Below are 14283 nucleotides of genomic sequence, written 5' to 3'. Positions count from 1 at the left end.
TTAGGGAGTCCAAGGCAGGGTAGTGCCATCCTTGTCCTTGCCATGGCCTGGCTGTCCTGTAGGGTGGCTGTTGGTGGCTGTGGGGTCAGTGTAGTGGGCAGGGAGATGGGGCCTGGTGGGTCCAGGTCGGGGCAGGGCTCTGAGCTTAGCTGAGGCATGGACAGCAATGGAGCAACCTAGCCACCTGTCAGGATCAGCCAGCGATTAGGTCTTGAGAGCTTCAAGTCCTCTCTCCCCTTCACAGGTGAGGAAACTGAGGCACAAAGGGGTAAGTGGCTGTCAAAGTGGCCAGGTCCAGGTTCTCCATGGGGCAGCCGTAGGATCCTTGCTGTCTGCTGAAGTAGTGACCCTTATTTATTATTACTGGGGTTTTCTGAGACCTGTGCAGCGCAGGCTGGCCTGGAGCTCACAGGGATCCTCCTGCCTCAGCTTCCTGAGTGTAAAGTGTGGATACTTCAAGGAAGACTCGTGACACGAGAGCAGATGCTCTCCGCAGCCTGCTGTCCACTCTGGATTATCGTCCCATCACCTCCTCCCTTGGGCTTCGAGTTTCCTCTGTCTGAGCTGGTGCCAGGCAGTGCCCTGGCCTCTCTTGGGGCTCCTGACGCATCTCTGGTTTCCGCAGATGAGAGCACAGACAGAACCAGGACTCGGTGGCTGGGGCGGGTCTGACCCCAAGAGCCCCATTGACCACAGGCACCTTGGGAAGTCCAGGAAGCCCTGGGTGACAGCATGTGGCCGTCCTTTCCCTCTGTGTCCTGTTACAGAGAACAAGCTCCCAGGTGCTCTGCCATGGGCCCTCAATGCCAAGATCAGTCCACCAGGTCCCTGAGAGGACCAAGCCACGCCTGAGGCCACCACTATGGCAACCACTCCCCCTGCGGGCTTAGAATTGTTCTTGTTTTCTCTTTTTAAAACTTTTTTTTTTTTGAGACAGGGTGGTTCTGTAGTTAGGTGGGTCTCTTGAACTCATTATGAGGACAGCTGTGCTCACTCCAAGCCATCCTCCTGCCTCTGCCTCCCCAGTGGGGGGGGGGGGCGCGGAGACAGACACAGGTGGGGTCACACACATGTGCACATGCCTGATCAGGAAGGGTTTCTTGAGTCCCTAGGGGCAGCTGGTATCTTCCAGCCCCCCCCCCTGCTGCCCCACCTTCCCTTTCCTCTTTAGCCTCTTCCCACTTCGTGAGGATTACTCTGCACAAAAGCAGCGCTTTCCGCAGAACTGAGGGCGCACTTTAGCTTAATTGGTCCTCTGAAAAGCAGCCTTGGGATGGCGAAATAAAGTGGCCACTTCTAAGATTTTTCTAGTAAAGCCCTGAGAACGAAAGCTGGTTGGCGGCTTCACCTAGGCACTTGGTGCCGGCTCCTTGGGCGCACAGCAGGGCTCTGGTCTGACTACCGCAGCTGCCACGTCACTTAGTGTGAGTGGTCGGCCGACAGCCATGGGTCCTGCTAGACTTGGAAGCCCCGCCTGCTCTTTGACTGTTTTTTGTTTGTTTGTTTGAGGCTCTGTCTCGATGTGTAGCCCAGACCAGCCTTGAGCTCTGAGTGATCCTCCTGCCTCAGCCTCTCACGTACTGAGTTTGTAGGTGTGCACCACCATGCCTGGCCTGGTCCAATGCATCTAAACACTTCCTCTTTTTTTTTGGTTTTTCCTTTTGCAGTGGTATTCAGGACCAACCAAAGGCCTTCACATTGAACTGGCTCCCTAGACTTCCATGTTTTTCTTGTTTTTTTTATGATTTTGTTTGAAAACAGGATCTAACTAAATCCCTAAATTGCCCAGGCTGGGCTCAAACTTGGAATCCTGCCTCAGCCTCCCAGAGGGATGGGATAACAGCCTAGCCTTGCCTGGCTGGAAGCAACCGGGCTACTCTTGGCCACAGCAGCTGGGCCTTGACAGATCTGTGAGTGGTCTGACCGCTCACAGGATGTGTGGATTTCTGCACAGCGAGGTCCTGAGAAACTCAAGGATCCTGACCCAGAGAGGCAGGTGTCAGCCATCCTGCTGGGCTACTCTGCATGGGTGTGGCCTTGGTTTGCTCTTGTTTTGTTTGAGACAGGATCTTGCGTGTAGTTCAGGCTGGCCGTGAACTTGCTGTGTAACCCAGGCTGGTCTAGAACTCATGGAGATGCTCCTGTCTCGGCCTCTGGTGTGCTACAGTTATAGGTGTGTGCCCCTGCTGGCCTTTGTTTTTTTACCGAAGCTGCTCTGCCACAGTTCCTGGCTTCAGCAGGGAGCCTACCCACACTGCTGTCGGAGCCCTGCTGCGCCCTGGTTGCGGCTCTGACTTGCAGCTATTTTTAGTGAGTCCCAAGTGGCAGCCCTGGGGAAGGAGACAGACAGGGTAGCCTGTGGCCCTGAGGATCCGGGAACCGCTTGTGAGCCTGGGTTTCCGATGTTCAGTTCAGGAGCGAGAGCCGAGCACACAGTTGCATCCCGAGACTGCACCAGGGCAGCCGCCATGCTCCCCACCTCCTTCCTGCCTCAGGAGGGGGCGCAGTGGTCTCCTGGCACGGACAGAGGGGTGGACAGAGGAGGCCCGTCTGCAGCCCGAAGGCGTGGGGTTAGGAGTGCTGGGTCCTGGAACACACAGAAGCTGGCCTGAGAGGGAGTTCTTGCCTCACGCACCTCTGTGGCTTTTTTGTTTGGTTTTGAGACAGAATCTCACTGTGCAGTGCAGGCTGAGGCAGGATGGCTGCCAAGAGTTCATGGCCAGCCTGAGCTCATAGTGAGAGGCTGGCTTGGAAGAAAACACAATACCACCAAGCCCTGGATCCCGAACCTATTCGGTGGGGTGTTGGCGGGTCGGGCCCCTCAGGGCTCGTGGTGACAGTGGCTATGCTTCCAGGCAGGATCAAGCCAGCAGCATGGCGCAGTGGAACCAGCTGCAGCAGCTGGACACGCGCTACCTGGAGCAGCTGCACCAGCTATACAGTGACAGCTTCCCCATGGAGCTGCGGCAGTTCCTGGCACCCTGGATCGAGAGCCAGGACTGGTGAGTGCGGGGCAAGGGAGCCGCGGTGGGGCCGGGGCCGGGCCCCAGGACCGGCAGGGGAGCGCTCTGCATGGAAACACTGTCCTAGGTCATTTGGGCCTCACCTCCAGGGAACCTCTGTCTTCTGGTTCTCCAGGGATGTGGCCAAGAAATGTCTTTTTTTGATACTGATTTTTTTCACATACAGGTTACTCAAGTTCCTAGTGCCTGGGAAAATTATTAGGAATTACCAAATTGTCACTGAGCAAGAAAGCTCAAAAACAGCAAGTGAGCTTTGGCAGCAGATCTGCCCTGCTGCGCCACGTTATTTATTTTGTGTCTTTTTGAGCCAGGGTCTCGCTATGTAGTTCAGGCTGGCCTTGGGCTCACTTTGTAGCCCCAGCTAATCTCAAACTCAAAACAGTTCTCCTGCCTCAGCCTCCTAAGTGCTGGGATTATAAGCAGGTGTGCACTGCCATGCCTGGCTCTGCCCTGGTGCTTTTGGTTTCAGTTTCAGTCCTGGTTGCAGAACCTACCCCCTGAGCAGTGAGCTCTATCCCCAGCCCTTTTTAGTTTTTGAGATGGGTTTTTCCTGAGCCAGGGACCTGCCCAGACTGGACTCAAGCTTGCAGTCTCCCAGCCTCAGCCTCCCAGGGCACAGGCCTGAGACCGCACCTCTTGCGCTCCATCCCAGGGCGTATGCAGCCAGCAAGGAGTCCCACGCCACGCTGGTGTTCCACAACCTCCTGGGCGAGATTGACCAGCAGTACAGCCGCTTCCTCCAGGAATCCAATGTTCTCTACCAGCACAACCTGCGCCGCATCAAGCAGTTCCTGCAGGTATGGAGGCGGGGGTCCCTGCCGAGTCCCTCCCGCACCCCGGCACTGTCCCCAGAGGAGGCCCTGTGGCCACTGTCGTGAGCAATCTCCCTGTGTCCATCACGGCTGCCCTCAAGGCCTACCTAGAAATCAGACAGAGGGCAACACAGTCAGCTACCATTTAGGGAGACCAAGGTGACGGTTCAGAGACTCAGGCCCACAGATTTCTATTCCCCTCGTGACACTGGCCCAGTGCTGGCTTTGGACTTGCTGTGTGGCCCAGACTGGCCTGGACCTTGCAGCAGTCCTTCTGCCTCAGCTTCCCAAGTACTGGGATCACAGGCATGTAACCGCCACACCCAGCCAGGCAGAGAAAGCGTTCAGCTTGGCCCCCACAGACCAGGCCAGCCTCAGCTTCCCGTGCTGCCCTCCCTACAGAGCAGGTACCTGGAGAAGCCCATGGAGATTGCACGCATCGTGGCCCGGTGCCTGTGGGAAGAGTCCCGCCTCCTGCAGACGGCGGCCACCGCTGCCCAGGTGAGACCGAGTGAGAGTGGGGTGCGGCCAAGAGATATGGCAAGTCCAATAGCTTGAGACGCAGTCAACACCTGTCACTAGTAAGCTAGAAGATAGAAAACTTCCATTAGATCAAATAGGTTAAAAGGTCAAATAGGTCTATAGCATTGGCCAGGCATACACCTGTAACCCCAGCACATGGGAGGCAGAGGCAGGAGGATCCCTGTAAGTTCCAGGCCAGCCTGGAATACACACTGAGAGCTTGTCTCAAGAAAATGAAACAAAGAAACACCTAGCCAGGTGTGGTGATGCCGGCCTATAATCCAAGTACTTTGAGAGGCTGAGGCAGGAGGATCACAAGTTCAAGCCCAGCCTGGGCAACTGTGAGCTCAGTGAGAAGACCCTGGGTTCAATCCCCACTGCTATAAAAAGCAAAACGAATAAAAAATGTCAAGCTATGAGTCAGGCCTGTTTTGGAGACTTGTGGCAGCAGAGAGGGCCCTGGATGCTGAGATGTTGCGACAGATTTCAGGGACAGACAGGAAGGTGGCGGCCTGGGGGGGACCTGGAGGAATTCGGGTGCCCAAGGGTCCTTTCTTGGAAGCGTGGGTGACCACAGCCTCCCTCCACTCTTGGTTCCATCCTCGGCCACTAACAGGCTTCACGGGGTGCGGACTTGTTGGAGATTATGCCCATCTGTGCAGGGCGTCCTCCCCAGGGCGGGACTTTTCAGATAGGGTCTTGCTGTGTAACCCAGGCTGGCCTGGAACTCATGGTCCTCCTGCCTCAGCCTCCTGAAGCTTCACCTGCAGGCTTCCCCAGGATGCTGGGCTCGAGAGGACAGAAACGTGTTGGACACAATTGCTTTTACCTGTGGCGGTGCTGGGGGTTGAACCCAGAGCCTTTCCACTGAACCACAGCCTCAGCCCTAGCCTGGTCTGTTTTTTATTCTGAGACAGGCTCTTCTTGCCATGCTACCCAGGCAGGACTCCAACTTGTGATCCTCCTGCTTCAGCCTCCCTAGTGCTGGGAGTGCTGGCTTGCATGCCTTGCCAATAGGTGTTGATGTCTGTTATGGCCAGTTGTTCTGGGCTTGCCCATTTGTCTATTTTTAAATTTTTTTGGTAATAGGGGTTGAACTCATGACTTCATATTTGCCAGGCGATCGCTTGTGCCGCTGAGCTAAATCCTCAGCCCTTCCTGATTTATCTTTGCAGAGCTGAGGTTGGTCCTGCTGAGGCATGCGGCTGCCGTCGTGCGGCTGCCCATCCCTGAGTTTCGCTGACTGCTCACTCTGGGCTTGGTGGGACCTGTTGGTTAGCCAGCAACACGGACAGCACTTCACCCCCAGAGCATTCCTGCCTCAGTTTCCCCTCGTGTCCCAGGGCAGCTTCTCCAGGAGTGCAGGAAGGCGGGGTGGAGGCATACTGTTCCCCTCTCCTGTTCCATGGTCATCAGTGCGCATCCCCTTCCGTAGCAGGGAGGCCAGGCCAACCACCCAACAGCGGCCGTGGTGACAGAGAAGCAGCAGATGCTGGAGCAGCACCTGCAGGATGTGCGCAAGCGTGTGCAGGTCAGGGTGGGCGGCCCGGGGTGGGGGCAGCTGGGAACACAGGGACCCCCGGCTGGCCTTACTTCACTTTCATTTCCCCTCCGAACAGGACCTGGAGCAGAAGATGAAGGTGGTAGAGAATCTGCAGGACGATTTTGACTTCAACTACAAAACCCTCAAGAGCCAGGGAGGCAAGTGGGTGCAGAGAGGCCGGGGTGCAGAGGGAGCTCTGTGTTTGTGTAGACTTTGGGGGCTCAGCCCTGGCCAGAGCCTCAGTTTTGCTCTTGGCTTTGTTCTGGGTTTTGCTCTTGGTTTTGGATATGGGGTCTCCTGTGTAGCCCCAGCTGGCCTGGGGCCCGGGCGCCCCTCCTACCTCAGCCTTCCGAGTGCTGGGACCCTGAGCCGTGGTGTCTCCCTGCAGACATGCAGGACCTGAATGGGAACAGCCAGGCCGCCACGCGGCAGAAGATGCAGCAGCTGGAGCAGATGCTGACAGCGCTTGACCAGATGCGCAGGGTAAGGCCTGGGCCGGTGGGTGCTCAGCGGGTGCTATTGGGTGCCTGCGCACCGGCAGCCTCACTGACGCGGCTCCTGGCGCTGACCAGAGCATCGTGAGTGAGCTGGCAGGGCTGCTGTCGGCCATGGAGTACGTGCAGAAGACGCTCACGGACGAGGAGCTGGCCGATTGGAAACGGCGGCAACAGATCGCGTGCATCGGGGGTCCCCCCAACATCTGCCTGGACCGCCTTGAGAACTGGTGAGGCTCAGCACTGCACCCCTTCCCTGTGCTCCAAGACGGGGCTTGAGGAAGGTCCCAGCACTCGATTTCCAGTCTTGGGGGGGGGGGATGGAGCTGTGTGCACTGCCGGATGGCTGCCCAAGCCCCCCGCAGTTCCAGGCCCTGGCCCCAGTGATTGCCATGCTGTGTGCCCCGCAGGATCACCTCACTGGCTGAGTCACAGCTACAGACGCGCCAGCAGATCAAGAAGCTGGAGGAGTTGCAGCAGAAGGTGTCCTATAAGGGCGACCCCATCGTGCAGCACCGGCCCATGCTGGAGGAGCGCATCGTGGAGCTGTTCCGGAACCTGATGAAGAGGTGACCCGGCTGCCCCGCCCAGCTGCCCTCGCTCCCCCACAGCTAGGTTTTCTAGGTCTCCTGACACAGTCCAGGCTGGCCTTGAACTGGGGACTGTCCTCCTGCCTCGGCTTTCTGAGAGCTGGGATTCCCTCTTTTTTTATTGATGTGTATTTATTTAAAGACACAATTCAGATTTGGGGTTTGCAAACTCAGTGTAGTTGCCAGTCTTCTTCATGCATTTGGAGTAGTTGCTTTTCTGTGAGTTTTGTGTTGAGCCTCATGAAAAGGTACTCATTTAAAAAAGAAAGGAAATATTGCCCTGAAGCCAGAGGCTGGGAGCCTCCTCCGGAGGGTCGGGCAGAGCTGACGGCCACGGCCCTTGTAATGAGCTGTGTCGTCCCACCAGTGCCTTTGTGGTGGAACGGCAGCCCTGCATGCCCATGCACCCTGACCGGCCCCTGGTCATCAAGACTGGCGTCCAGTTCACCACAAAAGTCAGGTAGGTGGGCCCGCGCTTCCCTGCCTGCAGTTTTCTCAGGGCTGGTCAGTGTCGCCTTTCCATGGTCTCAAGCCACTCACTTTGTGGCCCTGACCCCAGGAGCTCTGGGCTTCTGGAACCCCAGGGAGCTGGGACCCCAGGTGTGATCACTACCCTGGGCTCAGGCTGCTCTGTGACGCTAGAGTTCAAGCCAGGGACCTGGGCTGGTGGCGCTCTATGGCGGGGAGCAAAAGCCATGGAGGGACCTGGGTTGGGAAGCACCTGGGAAGGCTTTATCACCAGCTGAGTTTCCTTGTTCCACAGGCTGCTGGTCAAGTTCCCGGAGCTGAACTACCAGCTGAAAATCAAAGTGTGCATAGACAAGTGAGTCCCGGGGGCAGAAGAGCTGCATGGGTCAGCCTGGTCCCCAGTGCTGCTCCCCTGCAGGCCTGTGTGGCTGGGATTCCAGTTTGTCTGTCATTGGTGTCCTTTGATCTGTAAATGCCATTTATGCCTCCACTCACTAGAGGGGCAGGAAGAGGGCAGAGCTTCCTGTGTCCCAAGCTGGGGAGGTGGCTTAGGGACAGAGCACAGCCCTGGGTTCAGATCCCAGCACCACCAGGGGAAATAGTTCGCTGTGCTCTGGACCAGTGGTCAGCTCAAGCCATGCACAGCCTTTAAAGCAACGAGAAAGGAAAAAGCCAGGCGCAGTGGAGCATGCCTGTCATCCCAGCATTCAGGAGGCTGAGGCAGGAGGATCCTTGGGAGTTTGAGACCAGCCTGGGCTACAAAGTTAGTTCAAGGCCAGCCTAAACTGCACAGCAAGACCTTGTCTCAAAAAGAAAAAAAAAAAAAAAAGACGGGGAAGGGGAGAAAGCAAGGAAGGAAACAGTGGATGTGCCATCCTTCAGATGACACAAGTCCTGTCCTGAGGACTGAGAGTGAGTCTCAGTGAAGTCAAGGGAGTTGATGATGCTGGTAGGTTTAATAGATAAACAGATGAGAATTGGTAACTTTATAAGAGGCTGAGGCAGGAGGGTCACTGGGAGTTTGAGGACAACCTGGACTACATATTGCAACCCTGTGTCAGAAAAAAAAAAAAAAGATTGGTATCTTTAGCCATGTGTTAGCTTTAAAACAGAAACATGATTCATAATATGCAGCAGAAATTAAAAAAATTAATAACTGTTCTAGGATCTACTGGGAGAAAACTCTTGGGGGGAATGTCATACTTCTGACCTGCAGATGTTAAGTCTTCCTGAGGAGGTGGCACCAGCGGGGATCTGAAGAGGATTCTTTAAAATCTATAAAATGTTTTCCAGGTTTTAGCTTAGCTGAAAAAAATAAGCAGAGATGGCAAACCAAATTGCTGTTTGGTTTTGTTATTGTGTGAGGTCTTGCTGTGTAGCCCAGGCTGGCCTTGAACTTAGGGCAATCCTCCTGCCTCAGCCTCCTGAGTACTAAGATTGTAGGCATGCCCCACCACATCCAGCCAATTTGCTGGTAAATTAAAAAATGTTAGTAGGTAGTAAAACAAAAGGTGCCTAACAAAGTTTGCCATGGTGTTTGTAGGCTGTGAGGGGCACTGAGTGTTCTATTTCGCAGCAGGGCTCCTGGAGGCTTCCATCTCGTGAAACTGAAACTTCCCTGCTGAGGACTCTTCCCCATTTCCCTTTTACAGTGCAGCAGCCTTCTGTGTGTAAAAAGAAAACGAAAGCTGTTTTTTTCTTTTTGAGTCCTGGGGATGAACTTGGGGCCTCACGCACCTGGACAGTGCTGGAACCCCACCCCCATCTGTCCTTCCTTCTTGAGACAGTGTCACTCCAAGCTGCCCCCGCTAAGCTTGCACGTGTTGGCCCCCTGCCTCAGCCTCCTGAGTAGGCGGATGACAGTGAGCAGGCTCCCAGCTCCAAAGCTGATTGGTGATTTTGGGAATTTTGGCTTTTGAGACAGTCTCACTGTGTAGTCCGCACTGGCCTCAAACTCACAGTGATCCTCCTGCCTCAGCCTCCCGTGAGCTGGAGTACCAGGTACGCACTGCGGCCAGCTCTGGTGGTGAAATGCGGAGGATGCCATGGGACGGCTTTAAAATGATCACTTTTCTCCCGTAAGTCCACATAGAAGGTTGTACAGAAATGGAGGAAGCTTTTCCAACGTTAGCCAAAATCTTACACAAGGTAAACCCTGAGAAATGTGCCGACATGAAAGGGAAAGTCCCCCAAAAGAGAGTTCACCTTGGGAAGGATATTTCCAGCCGTCTCAGAGGCAGGCCCCTGGCTGAGCGTGGTGGTGTACATCTGTCATCCTGACACTTGGGAGGCTGAGGCAAGAGGATTGCCCTGAGTTTGAGGCCACGCTGGACTATGTAGCGAGACCCTGGCTTAAAAAGCAAGCAAGGGCCAAGGATTTAGCTCAACGGCACAAGCACCTGCCTGGAAGCGGGAGTCTCGAGTTCAATCCCCAGACCGCCTCCCTAAAAAAAGCAAGACAGTGCACGGACTCCATAGTCCCGGGCGCTGGCCTCATTCCCATCACAATGACAGCAGGGGTCAGTGTGACAGGGCAGGGCTCACTGACCTCCCCTGTCCTCCGCAGGGACTCGGGGGACGTGGCAGCTCTGCGCGGGTAAGTTCCGTGCCCCAAGTCAGCTCTGGGCGGGGTTGCGGGGTCCTGGGGCCCCAGGGCAGCACACTCACCCGGTCCCTCCCCACTCAGCTCCCGCAAGTTCAACATCCTGGGCACCAACACGAAGGTGATGAACATGGAGGAGTCGAACAACGGCAGCCTCTCGGCTGAGTTCAAACACCTGGTGTGTGCCACGCTGCGGCGGTGCCCTCACTCTCCCCTCCCTTTCCCCCTCCTGTCCCTTTGCCCTCCCCTGACCCCACCCCTAGTGTGTCCCCATTGGACCCCGTTCTGAGGGCTGGCGGCTGGGACCATGCTGTTTCTCTTGCAGACGCTCAGGGAGCAGCGTTGTGGGAACGGCGGCCGAGCCAACTGTGATGTGAGTGTCACCGCCAGGGTGGAAATGGCAGGGGCAGAAATGGCAGGGGCAGGTGATGGGGGACTGACTGGCCAGAATCAGGGCCTGGGCCTGTCCTCCTAGCGGTGGTCACTCTGAAGTCACCGTGGGCTCCTCTGGTGCAGAGCACTCCTGGGCATCAGGACACCCTGCATACAGGACAGCAGTCCCCGCAGAGCAGAGTCCGGGCCCATGTGGGTCCTCTCCCTCCCCGTCTGTGGCATTAGCAGCCCAATTCCTTGCTGAGATGGGACAGAGGGTGTCGTGGAATGAGTCTGGGTGAAACCTTCGACCCCAAACCAAGCCGGGCCTGATGGTGCACACCTGTAGTCTCAGCACTTGGAAGCTGAGGCAGGAGGATCACCTCAAGTTTGAGACCAACCTGGGCTACCTAGCAAGACTCTGTCTGAAACAAAACAAAACAGAAAACCCCAAATTTGCCTTCTTCTTTTCTCCCACATGTATTTGTCATCACCCAGTGATTCAGATTATTGGATTCTTAGCATCAAGAAAGAATTTAAAAATCAGCACCCCTGAGATAGTTGCCAGTCACTTTTTAACATTGCAGCCCCTGGGCTGGGGGTGTGACTCAGTAGCAAAGCCTTTACCCAGCATGCACAGTCCCAGAGCTCCACCCGAGGACCCCAGAGGCAGACCCAGGGTTTGAAAAGAGAAGTCTTTGCATAATCGTGGCAGCAGATAAACACCATGTGCCCCGGCAGTCTGACTCTGAGCACTGGGTAACAGCTGGACCCATCTCATCCTCACTATGTGGAGAACTGGTAGTCCTACAGCAGAGTACTATACACTCACGAAAAGTGATACAGTGCAGGAACCCATATCCAGTGAGTAAAATGGGAGCCACAGAGACTGAAGTTCTCAGCTTTCCAACACCTGCCAGCCCAGAATCCGTCAGAGAAACTTGCCAGTCATTATGGAAACCTAGGGACGGTAAACCGCGATGCCTGGAAAGCAGTTACTTCCGCAGGAGGTGGGGGACGCAGCTCAGTATGTGTGGGGCCCAGGCTTGGCCCTGGCTTGTGCATGGGAGGAAAGAGGAGGAGGCGCCATAGGGCACAGGGCCCTGCTGCCCTCTCACAGTCCCCACTGTGTCACAGGCCTCCTTAATCGTGACCGAGGAGTTGCATCTGATCACCTTCGAGACTGAGGTTTACCACCAGGGCCTCAAGATCGACCTGGAGGTATGTGGGCTGGGCTCCTTCCCCAAAACCTCTGCAGTGTCCCCGTCATGCAGGGAGCCCCAAGGGCTTAGCGTGAAGCTCCCTCCTCAGCCAGGGCCCGGCGGCTTTATAAGGTTTGGGCAGAGCAGTCCTGGTAGAGTCCAGGCCCGTAAGGTCTGCCTTCCAGCCTTCTGGCTCTTTAACGCAGACCACAGCCGGCCATTTCAAAGGCAGGGCGTAGTGGCACACGCCTGTCATCCCCACACTGGGAGGCTGAGGCATGAGAATCACAAGAATTCAAGGCCTGCCTGGGCTACATAGGGAGACCCTGTCTCATAGCGGCAGAAGGGAGGCAGCTGGCTCTTGGGTCCCGAGCCCTGTGTTGAGGGGAGCTCCTGACCTTGGGTGTCTGGAGCCCGCCTCAGGAACTCACAATGGGGGGTGGCAGAGGCCAGGGGAGCTTTGCACCAGTGCAGTTCCCAGGTGTGTTTGGCACCATTCCCTATGGCCCCAGGAAAGCCCTGCACTGCGCCCTTGCTCCGAGGACTCAAGCTAGGCTGGGCAGGCTGGGGGTGCAGGCGCTGACCACAGCCCTGCACCCACAGACTCACTCCCTGCCTGTCGTGGTGATCTCCAACATCTGCCAGATGCCCAACGCCTGGGCGTCCATCCTGTGGTACAACATGCTGACCAACAACCCCAAGGTAGCCCTGCCCCGGCCCCCACTGTCTCCCCCAACCCGCACAGCCCCACAGCCCAGCCAGCGCCCGGCAGCCCCTGCTCCCTCTCTCCCTCGCAGAATGTGAACTTCTTCACCAAGCCCCCGATCGGAACCTGGGACCAGGTGGCCGAGGTGCTGAGCTGGCAGTTCTCCTCCACCACCAAGCGCGGCCTGAGCATCGAGCAGCTCACCACACTGGCTGAGAAGCTGCTAGGTGAGCAGCCACCCTGCCTTCCAGCCTCTCCATCCCAGCAGGGGTGGGGGTATTGGCAGGGGCTGCTGAGTCTCCTTTTATTTGTAGCCCAGTCTGGTCCCGAACTCACAGCGACCTCTTGCCTTAGCCACTCTACTGCTGGGACCCATAGACGTGCGCTGCTGGCCATGCTTGGTCTAATTTTTCTCCCTTCAGAAAAACCAGGCATGATGGAGACGGGAGGCTGAGGCAGGAGGATTGAAGGCTTAAGCTCAGCCAGGGCAACTTAGCAAGTTCACATCTCAAGATAAAAACGAGGGCCGGGGTTGGTGCTCAGTGCCAAGGCCCCGGTTCAACCTTGAGTACCACAGGAAGAGACCCTCTTGAGCCTGGCACGGTGGTGCGTGCCGGCAGTAACTGCAGCCCCTCCGCAGGCTGAGGCAGGAGGGTTGGGAGGTCGGGCCAGCCCAGGCAACTTAGTGGGACAGGCCTCAGCCTTAAGAATCGATTCTGGCCTAAACTGAAGAACCTCACCTATTCTTGGTCCCCCACAGGGCCCGGCGTGAACTACTCAGGCTGTCAGATCACGTGGGCCAAGTTCTGCAAGGTAGGCGGGTGGGCCCAGCCGGGTGGGCACAGCTGGGTGGGCACGGCGGGTGACCACGCTTGTGCTGTCCCCAGGAGAACATGGCCGGCAAGGGCTTCTCCTTCTGGGTGTGGCTGGACAACATCATCGATCTGGTGAAGAAGTACATCCTGGCACTGTGGAACGAGGGCTACATCATGGGCTTCATTAGCAAGGAGCGCGAGCGTGCCATCCTCAGCACCAAGCCACCCGGCACCTTCCTGCTGCGCTTCAGCGAGAGCAGCAAGGAGGGCGGCGTCACCTTCACCTGGGTGGAGAAGGACATCAGCGGTGAGCACGCCCCCTGCGGGCGGATAGCGGCATGGCGAGAGGTGGGGTTGAGGAGGGGGTGGGGCCGAGGAGGGCCGGGCCTACGCCAATACCTGCTGGCTTTAGGGCTCCTGCAAGGGTAGTCTTCCAGCCAGCTGGGCCTGGTGGCGTACGGGTCATCCCAGCGCTCAGGAGGCTGAGGCAGGAAGATGGTTGCAAATTTGAGACCAGCCTGGGCTACAGAGTGAGCTTGAGACTAGCCTGAACTGCACAGCGAGGTTCGGCCTCAGAGCCAAGCTGAGGCCAGACCGAGCATTTCCATATCTGGCCCCAGAATATATCCCCTATCCCAGTGTGCTGCGGGGTGACCTGGCTGAGTCCCATCGTCCTTTCCTCCGTGCCCCACGGCAGGCAAAACCCAGATCCAGTCAGTGGAGCCGTACACCAAGCAGCAGCTGAACAACATGTCCTTCGCGGAGATCATCATGGGCTACAAGATCATGGATGCCACCAACATCCTGGTGTCCCCCCTGGTCTACCTGTACCCCGACATCCCCAAGGAGGAGGCCTTTGGGAAGTACTGCCGGCCCGAAAGCCAGGAGCACCAGGAGGCTGACCCGGGTAGTTGTTGGCTTTCCGTTTGCGGCACTGGGTTCCTGGGCAGTGCTGGGCCCCGTGGGATCAGGGAGGGAGCGCACAGGGGAAGGGCTGGGGACACTCGGGGCGGCTTTATTCCCCGGGAGGAGGGCAGGCAGGGCCACCGTCCCTGTCCCTAGTCCCCGGGGGTCGGGGGGCCACACACGTGCGCGCACCCCAGCTGGGGAATCGGAGTGGTTCCGACTCAGGAG

The 14283-nt window shown here is 56.9% G+C and overlaps 1 protein-coding gene across 5 annotated transcripts in view; it reads left to right on the top strand.

Annotated features, from left to right (window-relative positions):
- The window catches only part of Stat3 (signal transducer and activator of transcription 3), a 29000-nt gene that overhangs the window by 10851 nt on the left and 3866 nt on the right, over window positions 1–14283 (top strand). For 2 of the 5 annotated variants that reach the window (XM_013149674.3, XM_003466984.5), the window contains exons 2-20: window positions 2856–3002; window positions 3676–3820; window positions 4238–4336; window positions 5793–5888; window positions 5977–6058; window positions 6289–6383; window positions 6473–6624; window positions 6805–6963; window positions 7352–7444; window positions 7748–7807; window positions 10019–10048; window positions 10139–10232; window positions 10380–10427; window positions 11564–11647; window positions 12232–12330; window positions 12426–12561; window positions 13095–13147; window positions 13222–13456; window positions 13847–14056. In XM_013149674.3, the coding sequence (XP_013005128.1) occupies window positions 2875–3002; window positions 3676–3820; window positions 4238–4336; window positions 5793–5888; window positions 5977–6058; window positions 6289–6383; window positions 6473–6624; window positions 6805–6963; window positions 7352–7444; window positions 7748–7807; window positions 10019–10048; window positions 10139–10232; window positions 10380–10427; window positions 11564–11647; window positions 12232–12330; window positions 12426–12561; window positions 13095–13147; window positions 13222–13456; window positions 13847–14056 (2098 nt within the window). In that variant the 5' untranslated portion in view covers window positions 2856–2874. Of the gene's footprint in view, window positions 1–2855; window positions 3003–3675; window positions 3821–4237; window positions 4337–5792; window positions 5889–5976; window positions 6059–6288; window positions 6384–6472; window positions 6625–6804; window positions 6964–7351; window positions 7445–7747; window positions 7808–10018; window positions 10049–10138; window positions 10233–10379; window positions 10428–11563; window positions 11648–12231; window positions 12331–12425; window positions 12562–13094; window positions 13148–13221; window positions 13457–13846; window positions 14060–14283 lie in introns of all 5 variants that reach the window. The other 3 variants (XM_003466985.5, XM_005002451.4, XM_005002452.4) reach the window with 2 other exon arrangements.

This window comes from Cavia porcellus, unplaced genomic scaffold (assembly GCF_034190915.1).
Source record: "Cavia porcellus strain 051 isolate PalLab524CR breed Dunkin Hartley unplaced genomic scaffold, mCavPor4.1 scaffold_6, whole genome shotgun sequence".
Classification (NCBI taxonomy): domain Eukaryota; kingdom Metazoa; phylum Chordata; class Mammalia; order Rodentia; family Caviidae; genus Cavia; species Cavia porcellus.
The sequence above is the reverse complement of the archived record's forward strand: the minus strand, read 5'-3'. Positions and strand labels throughout refer to the sequence as shown.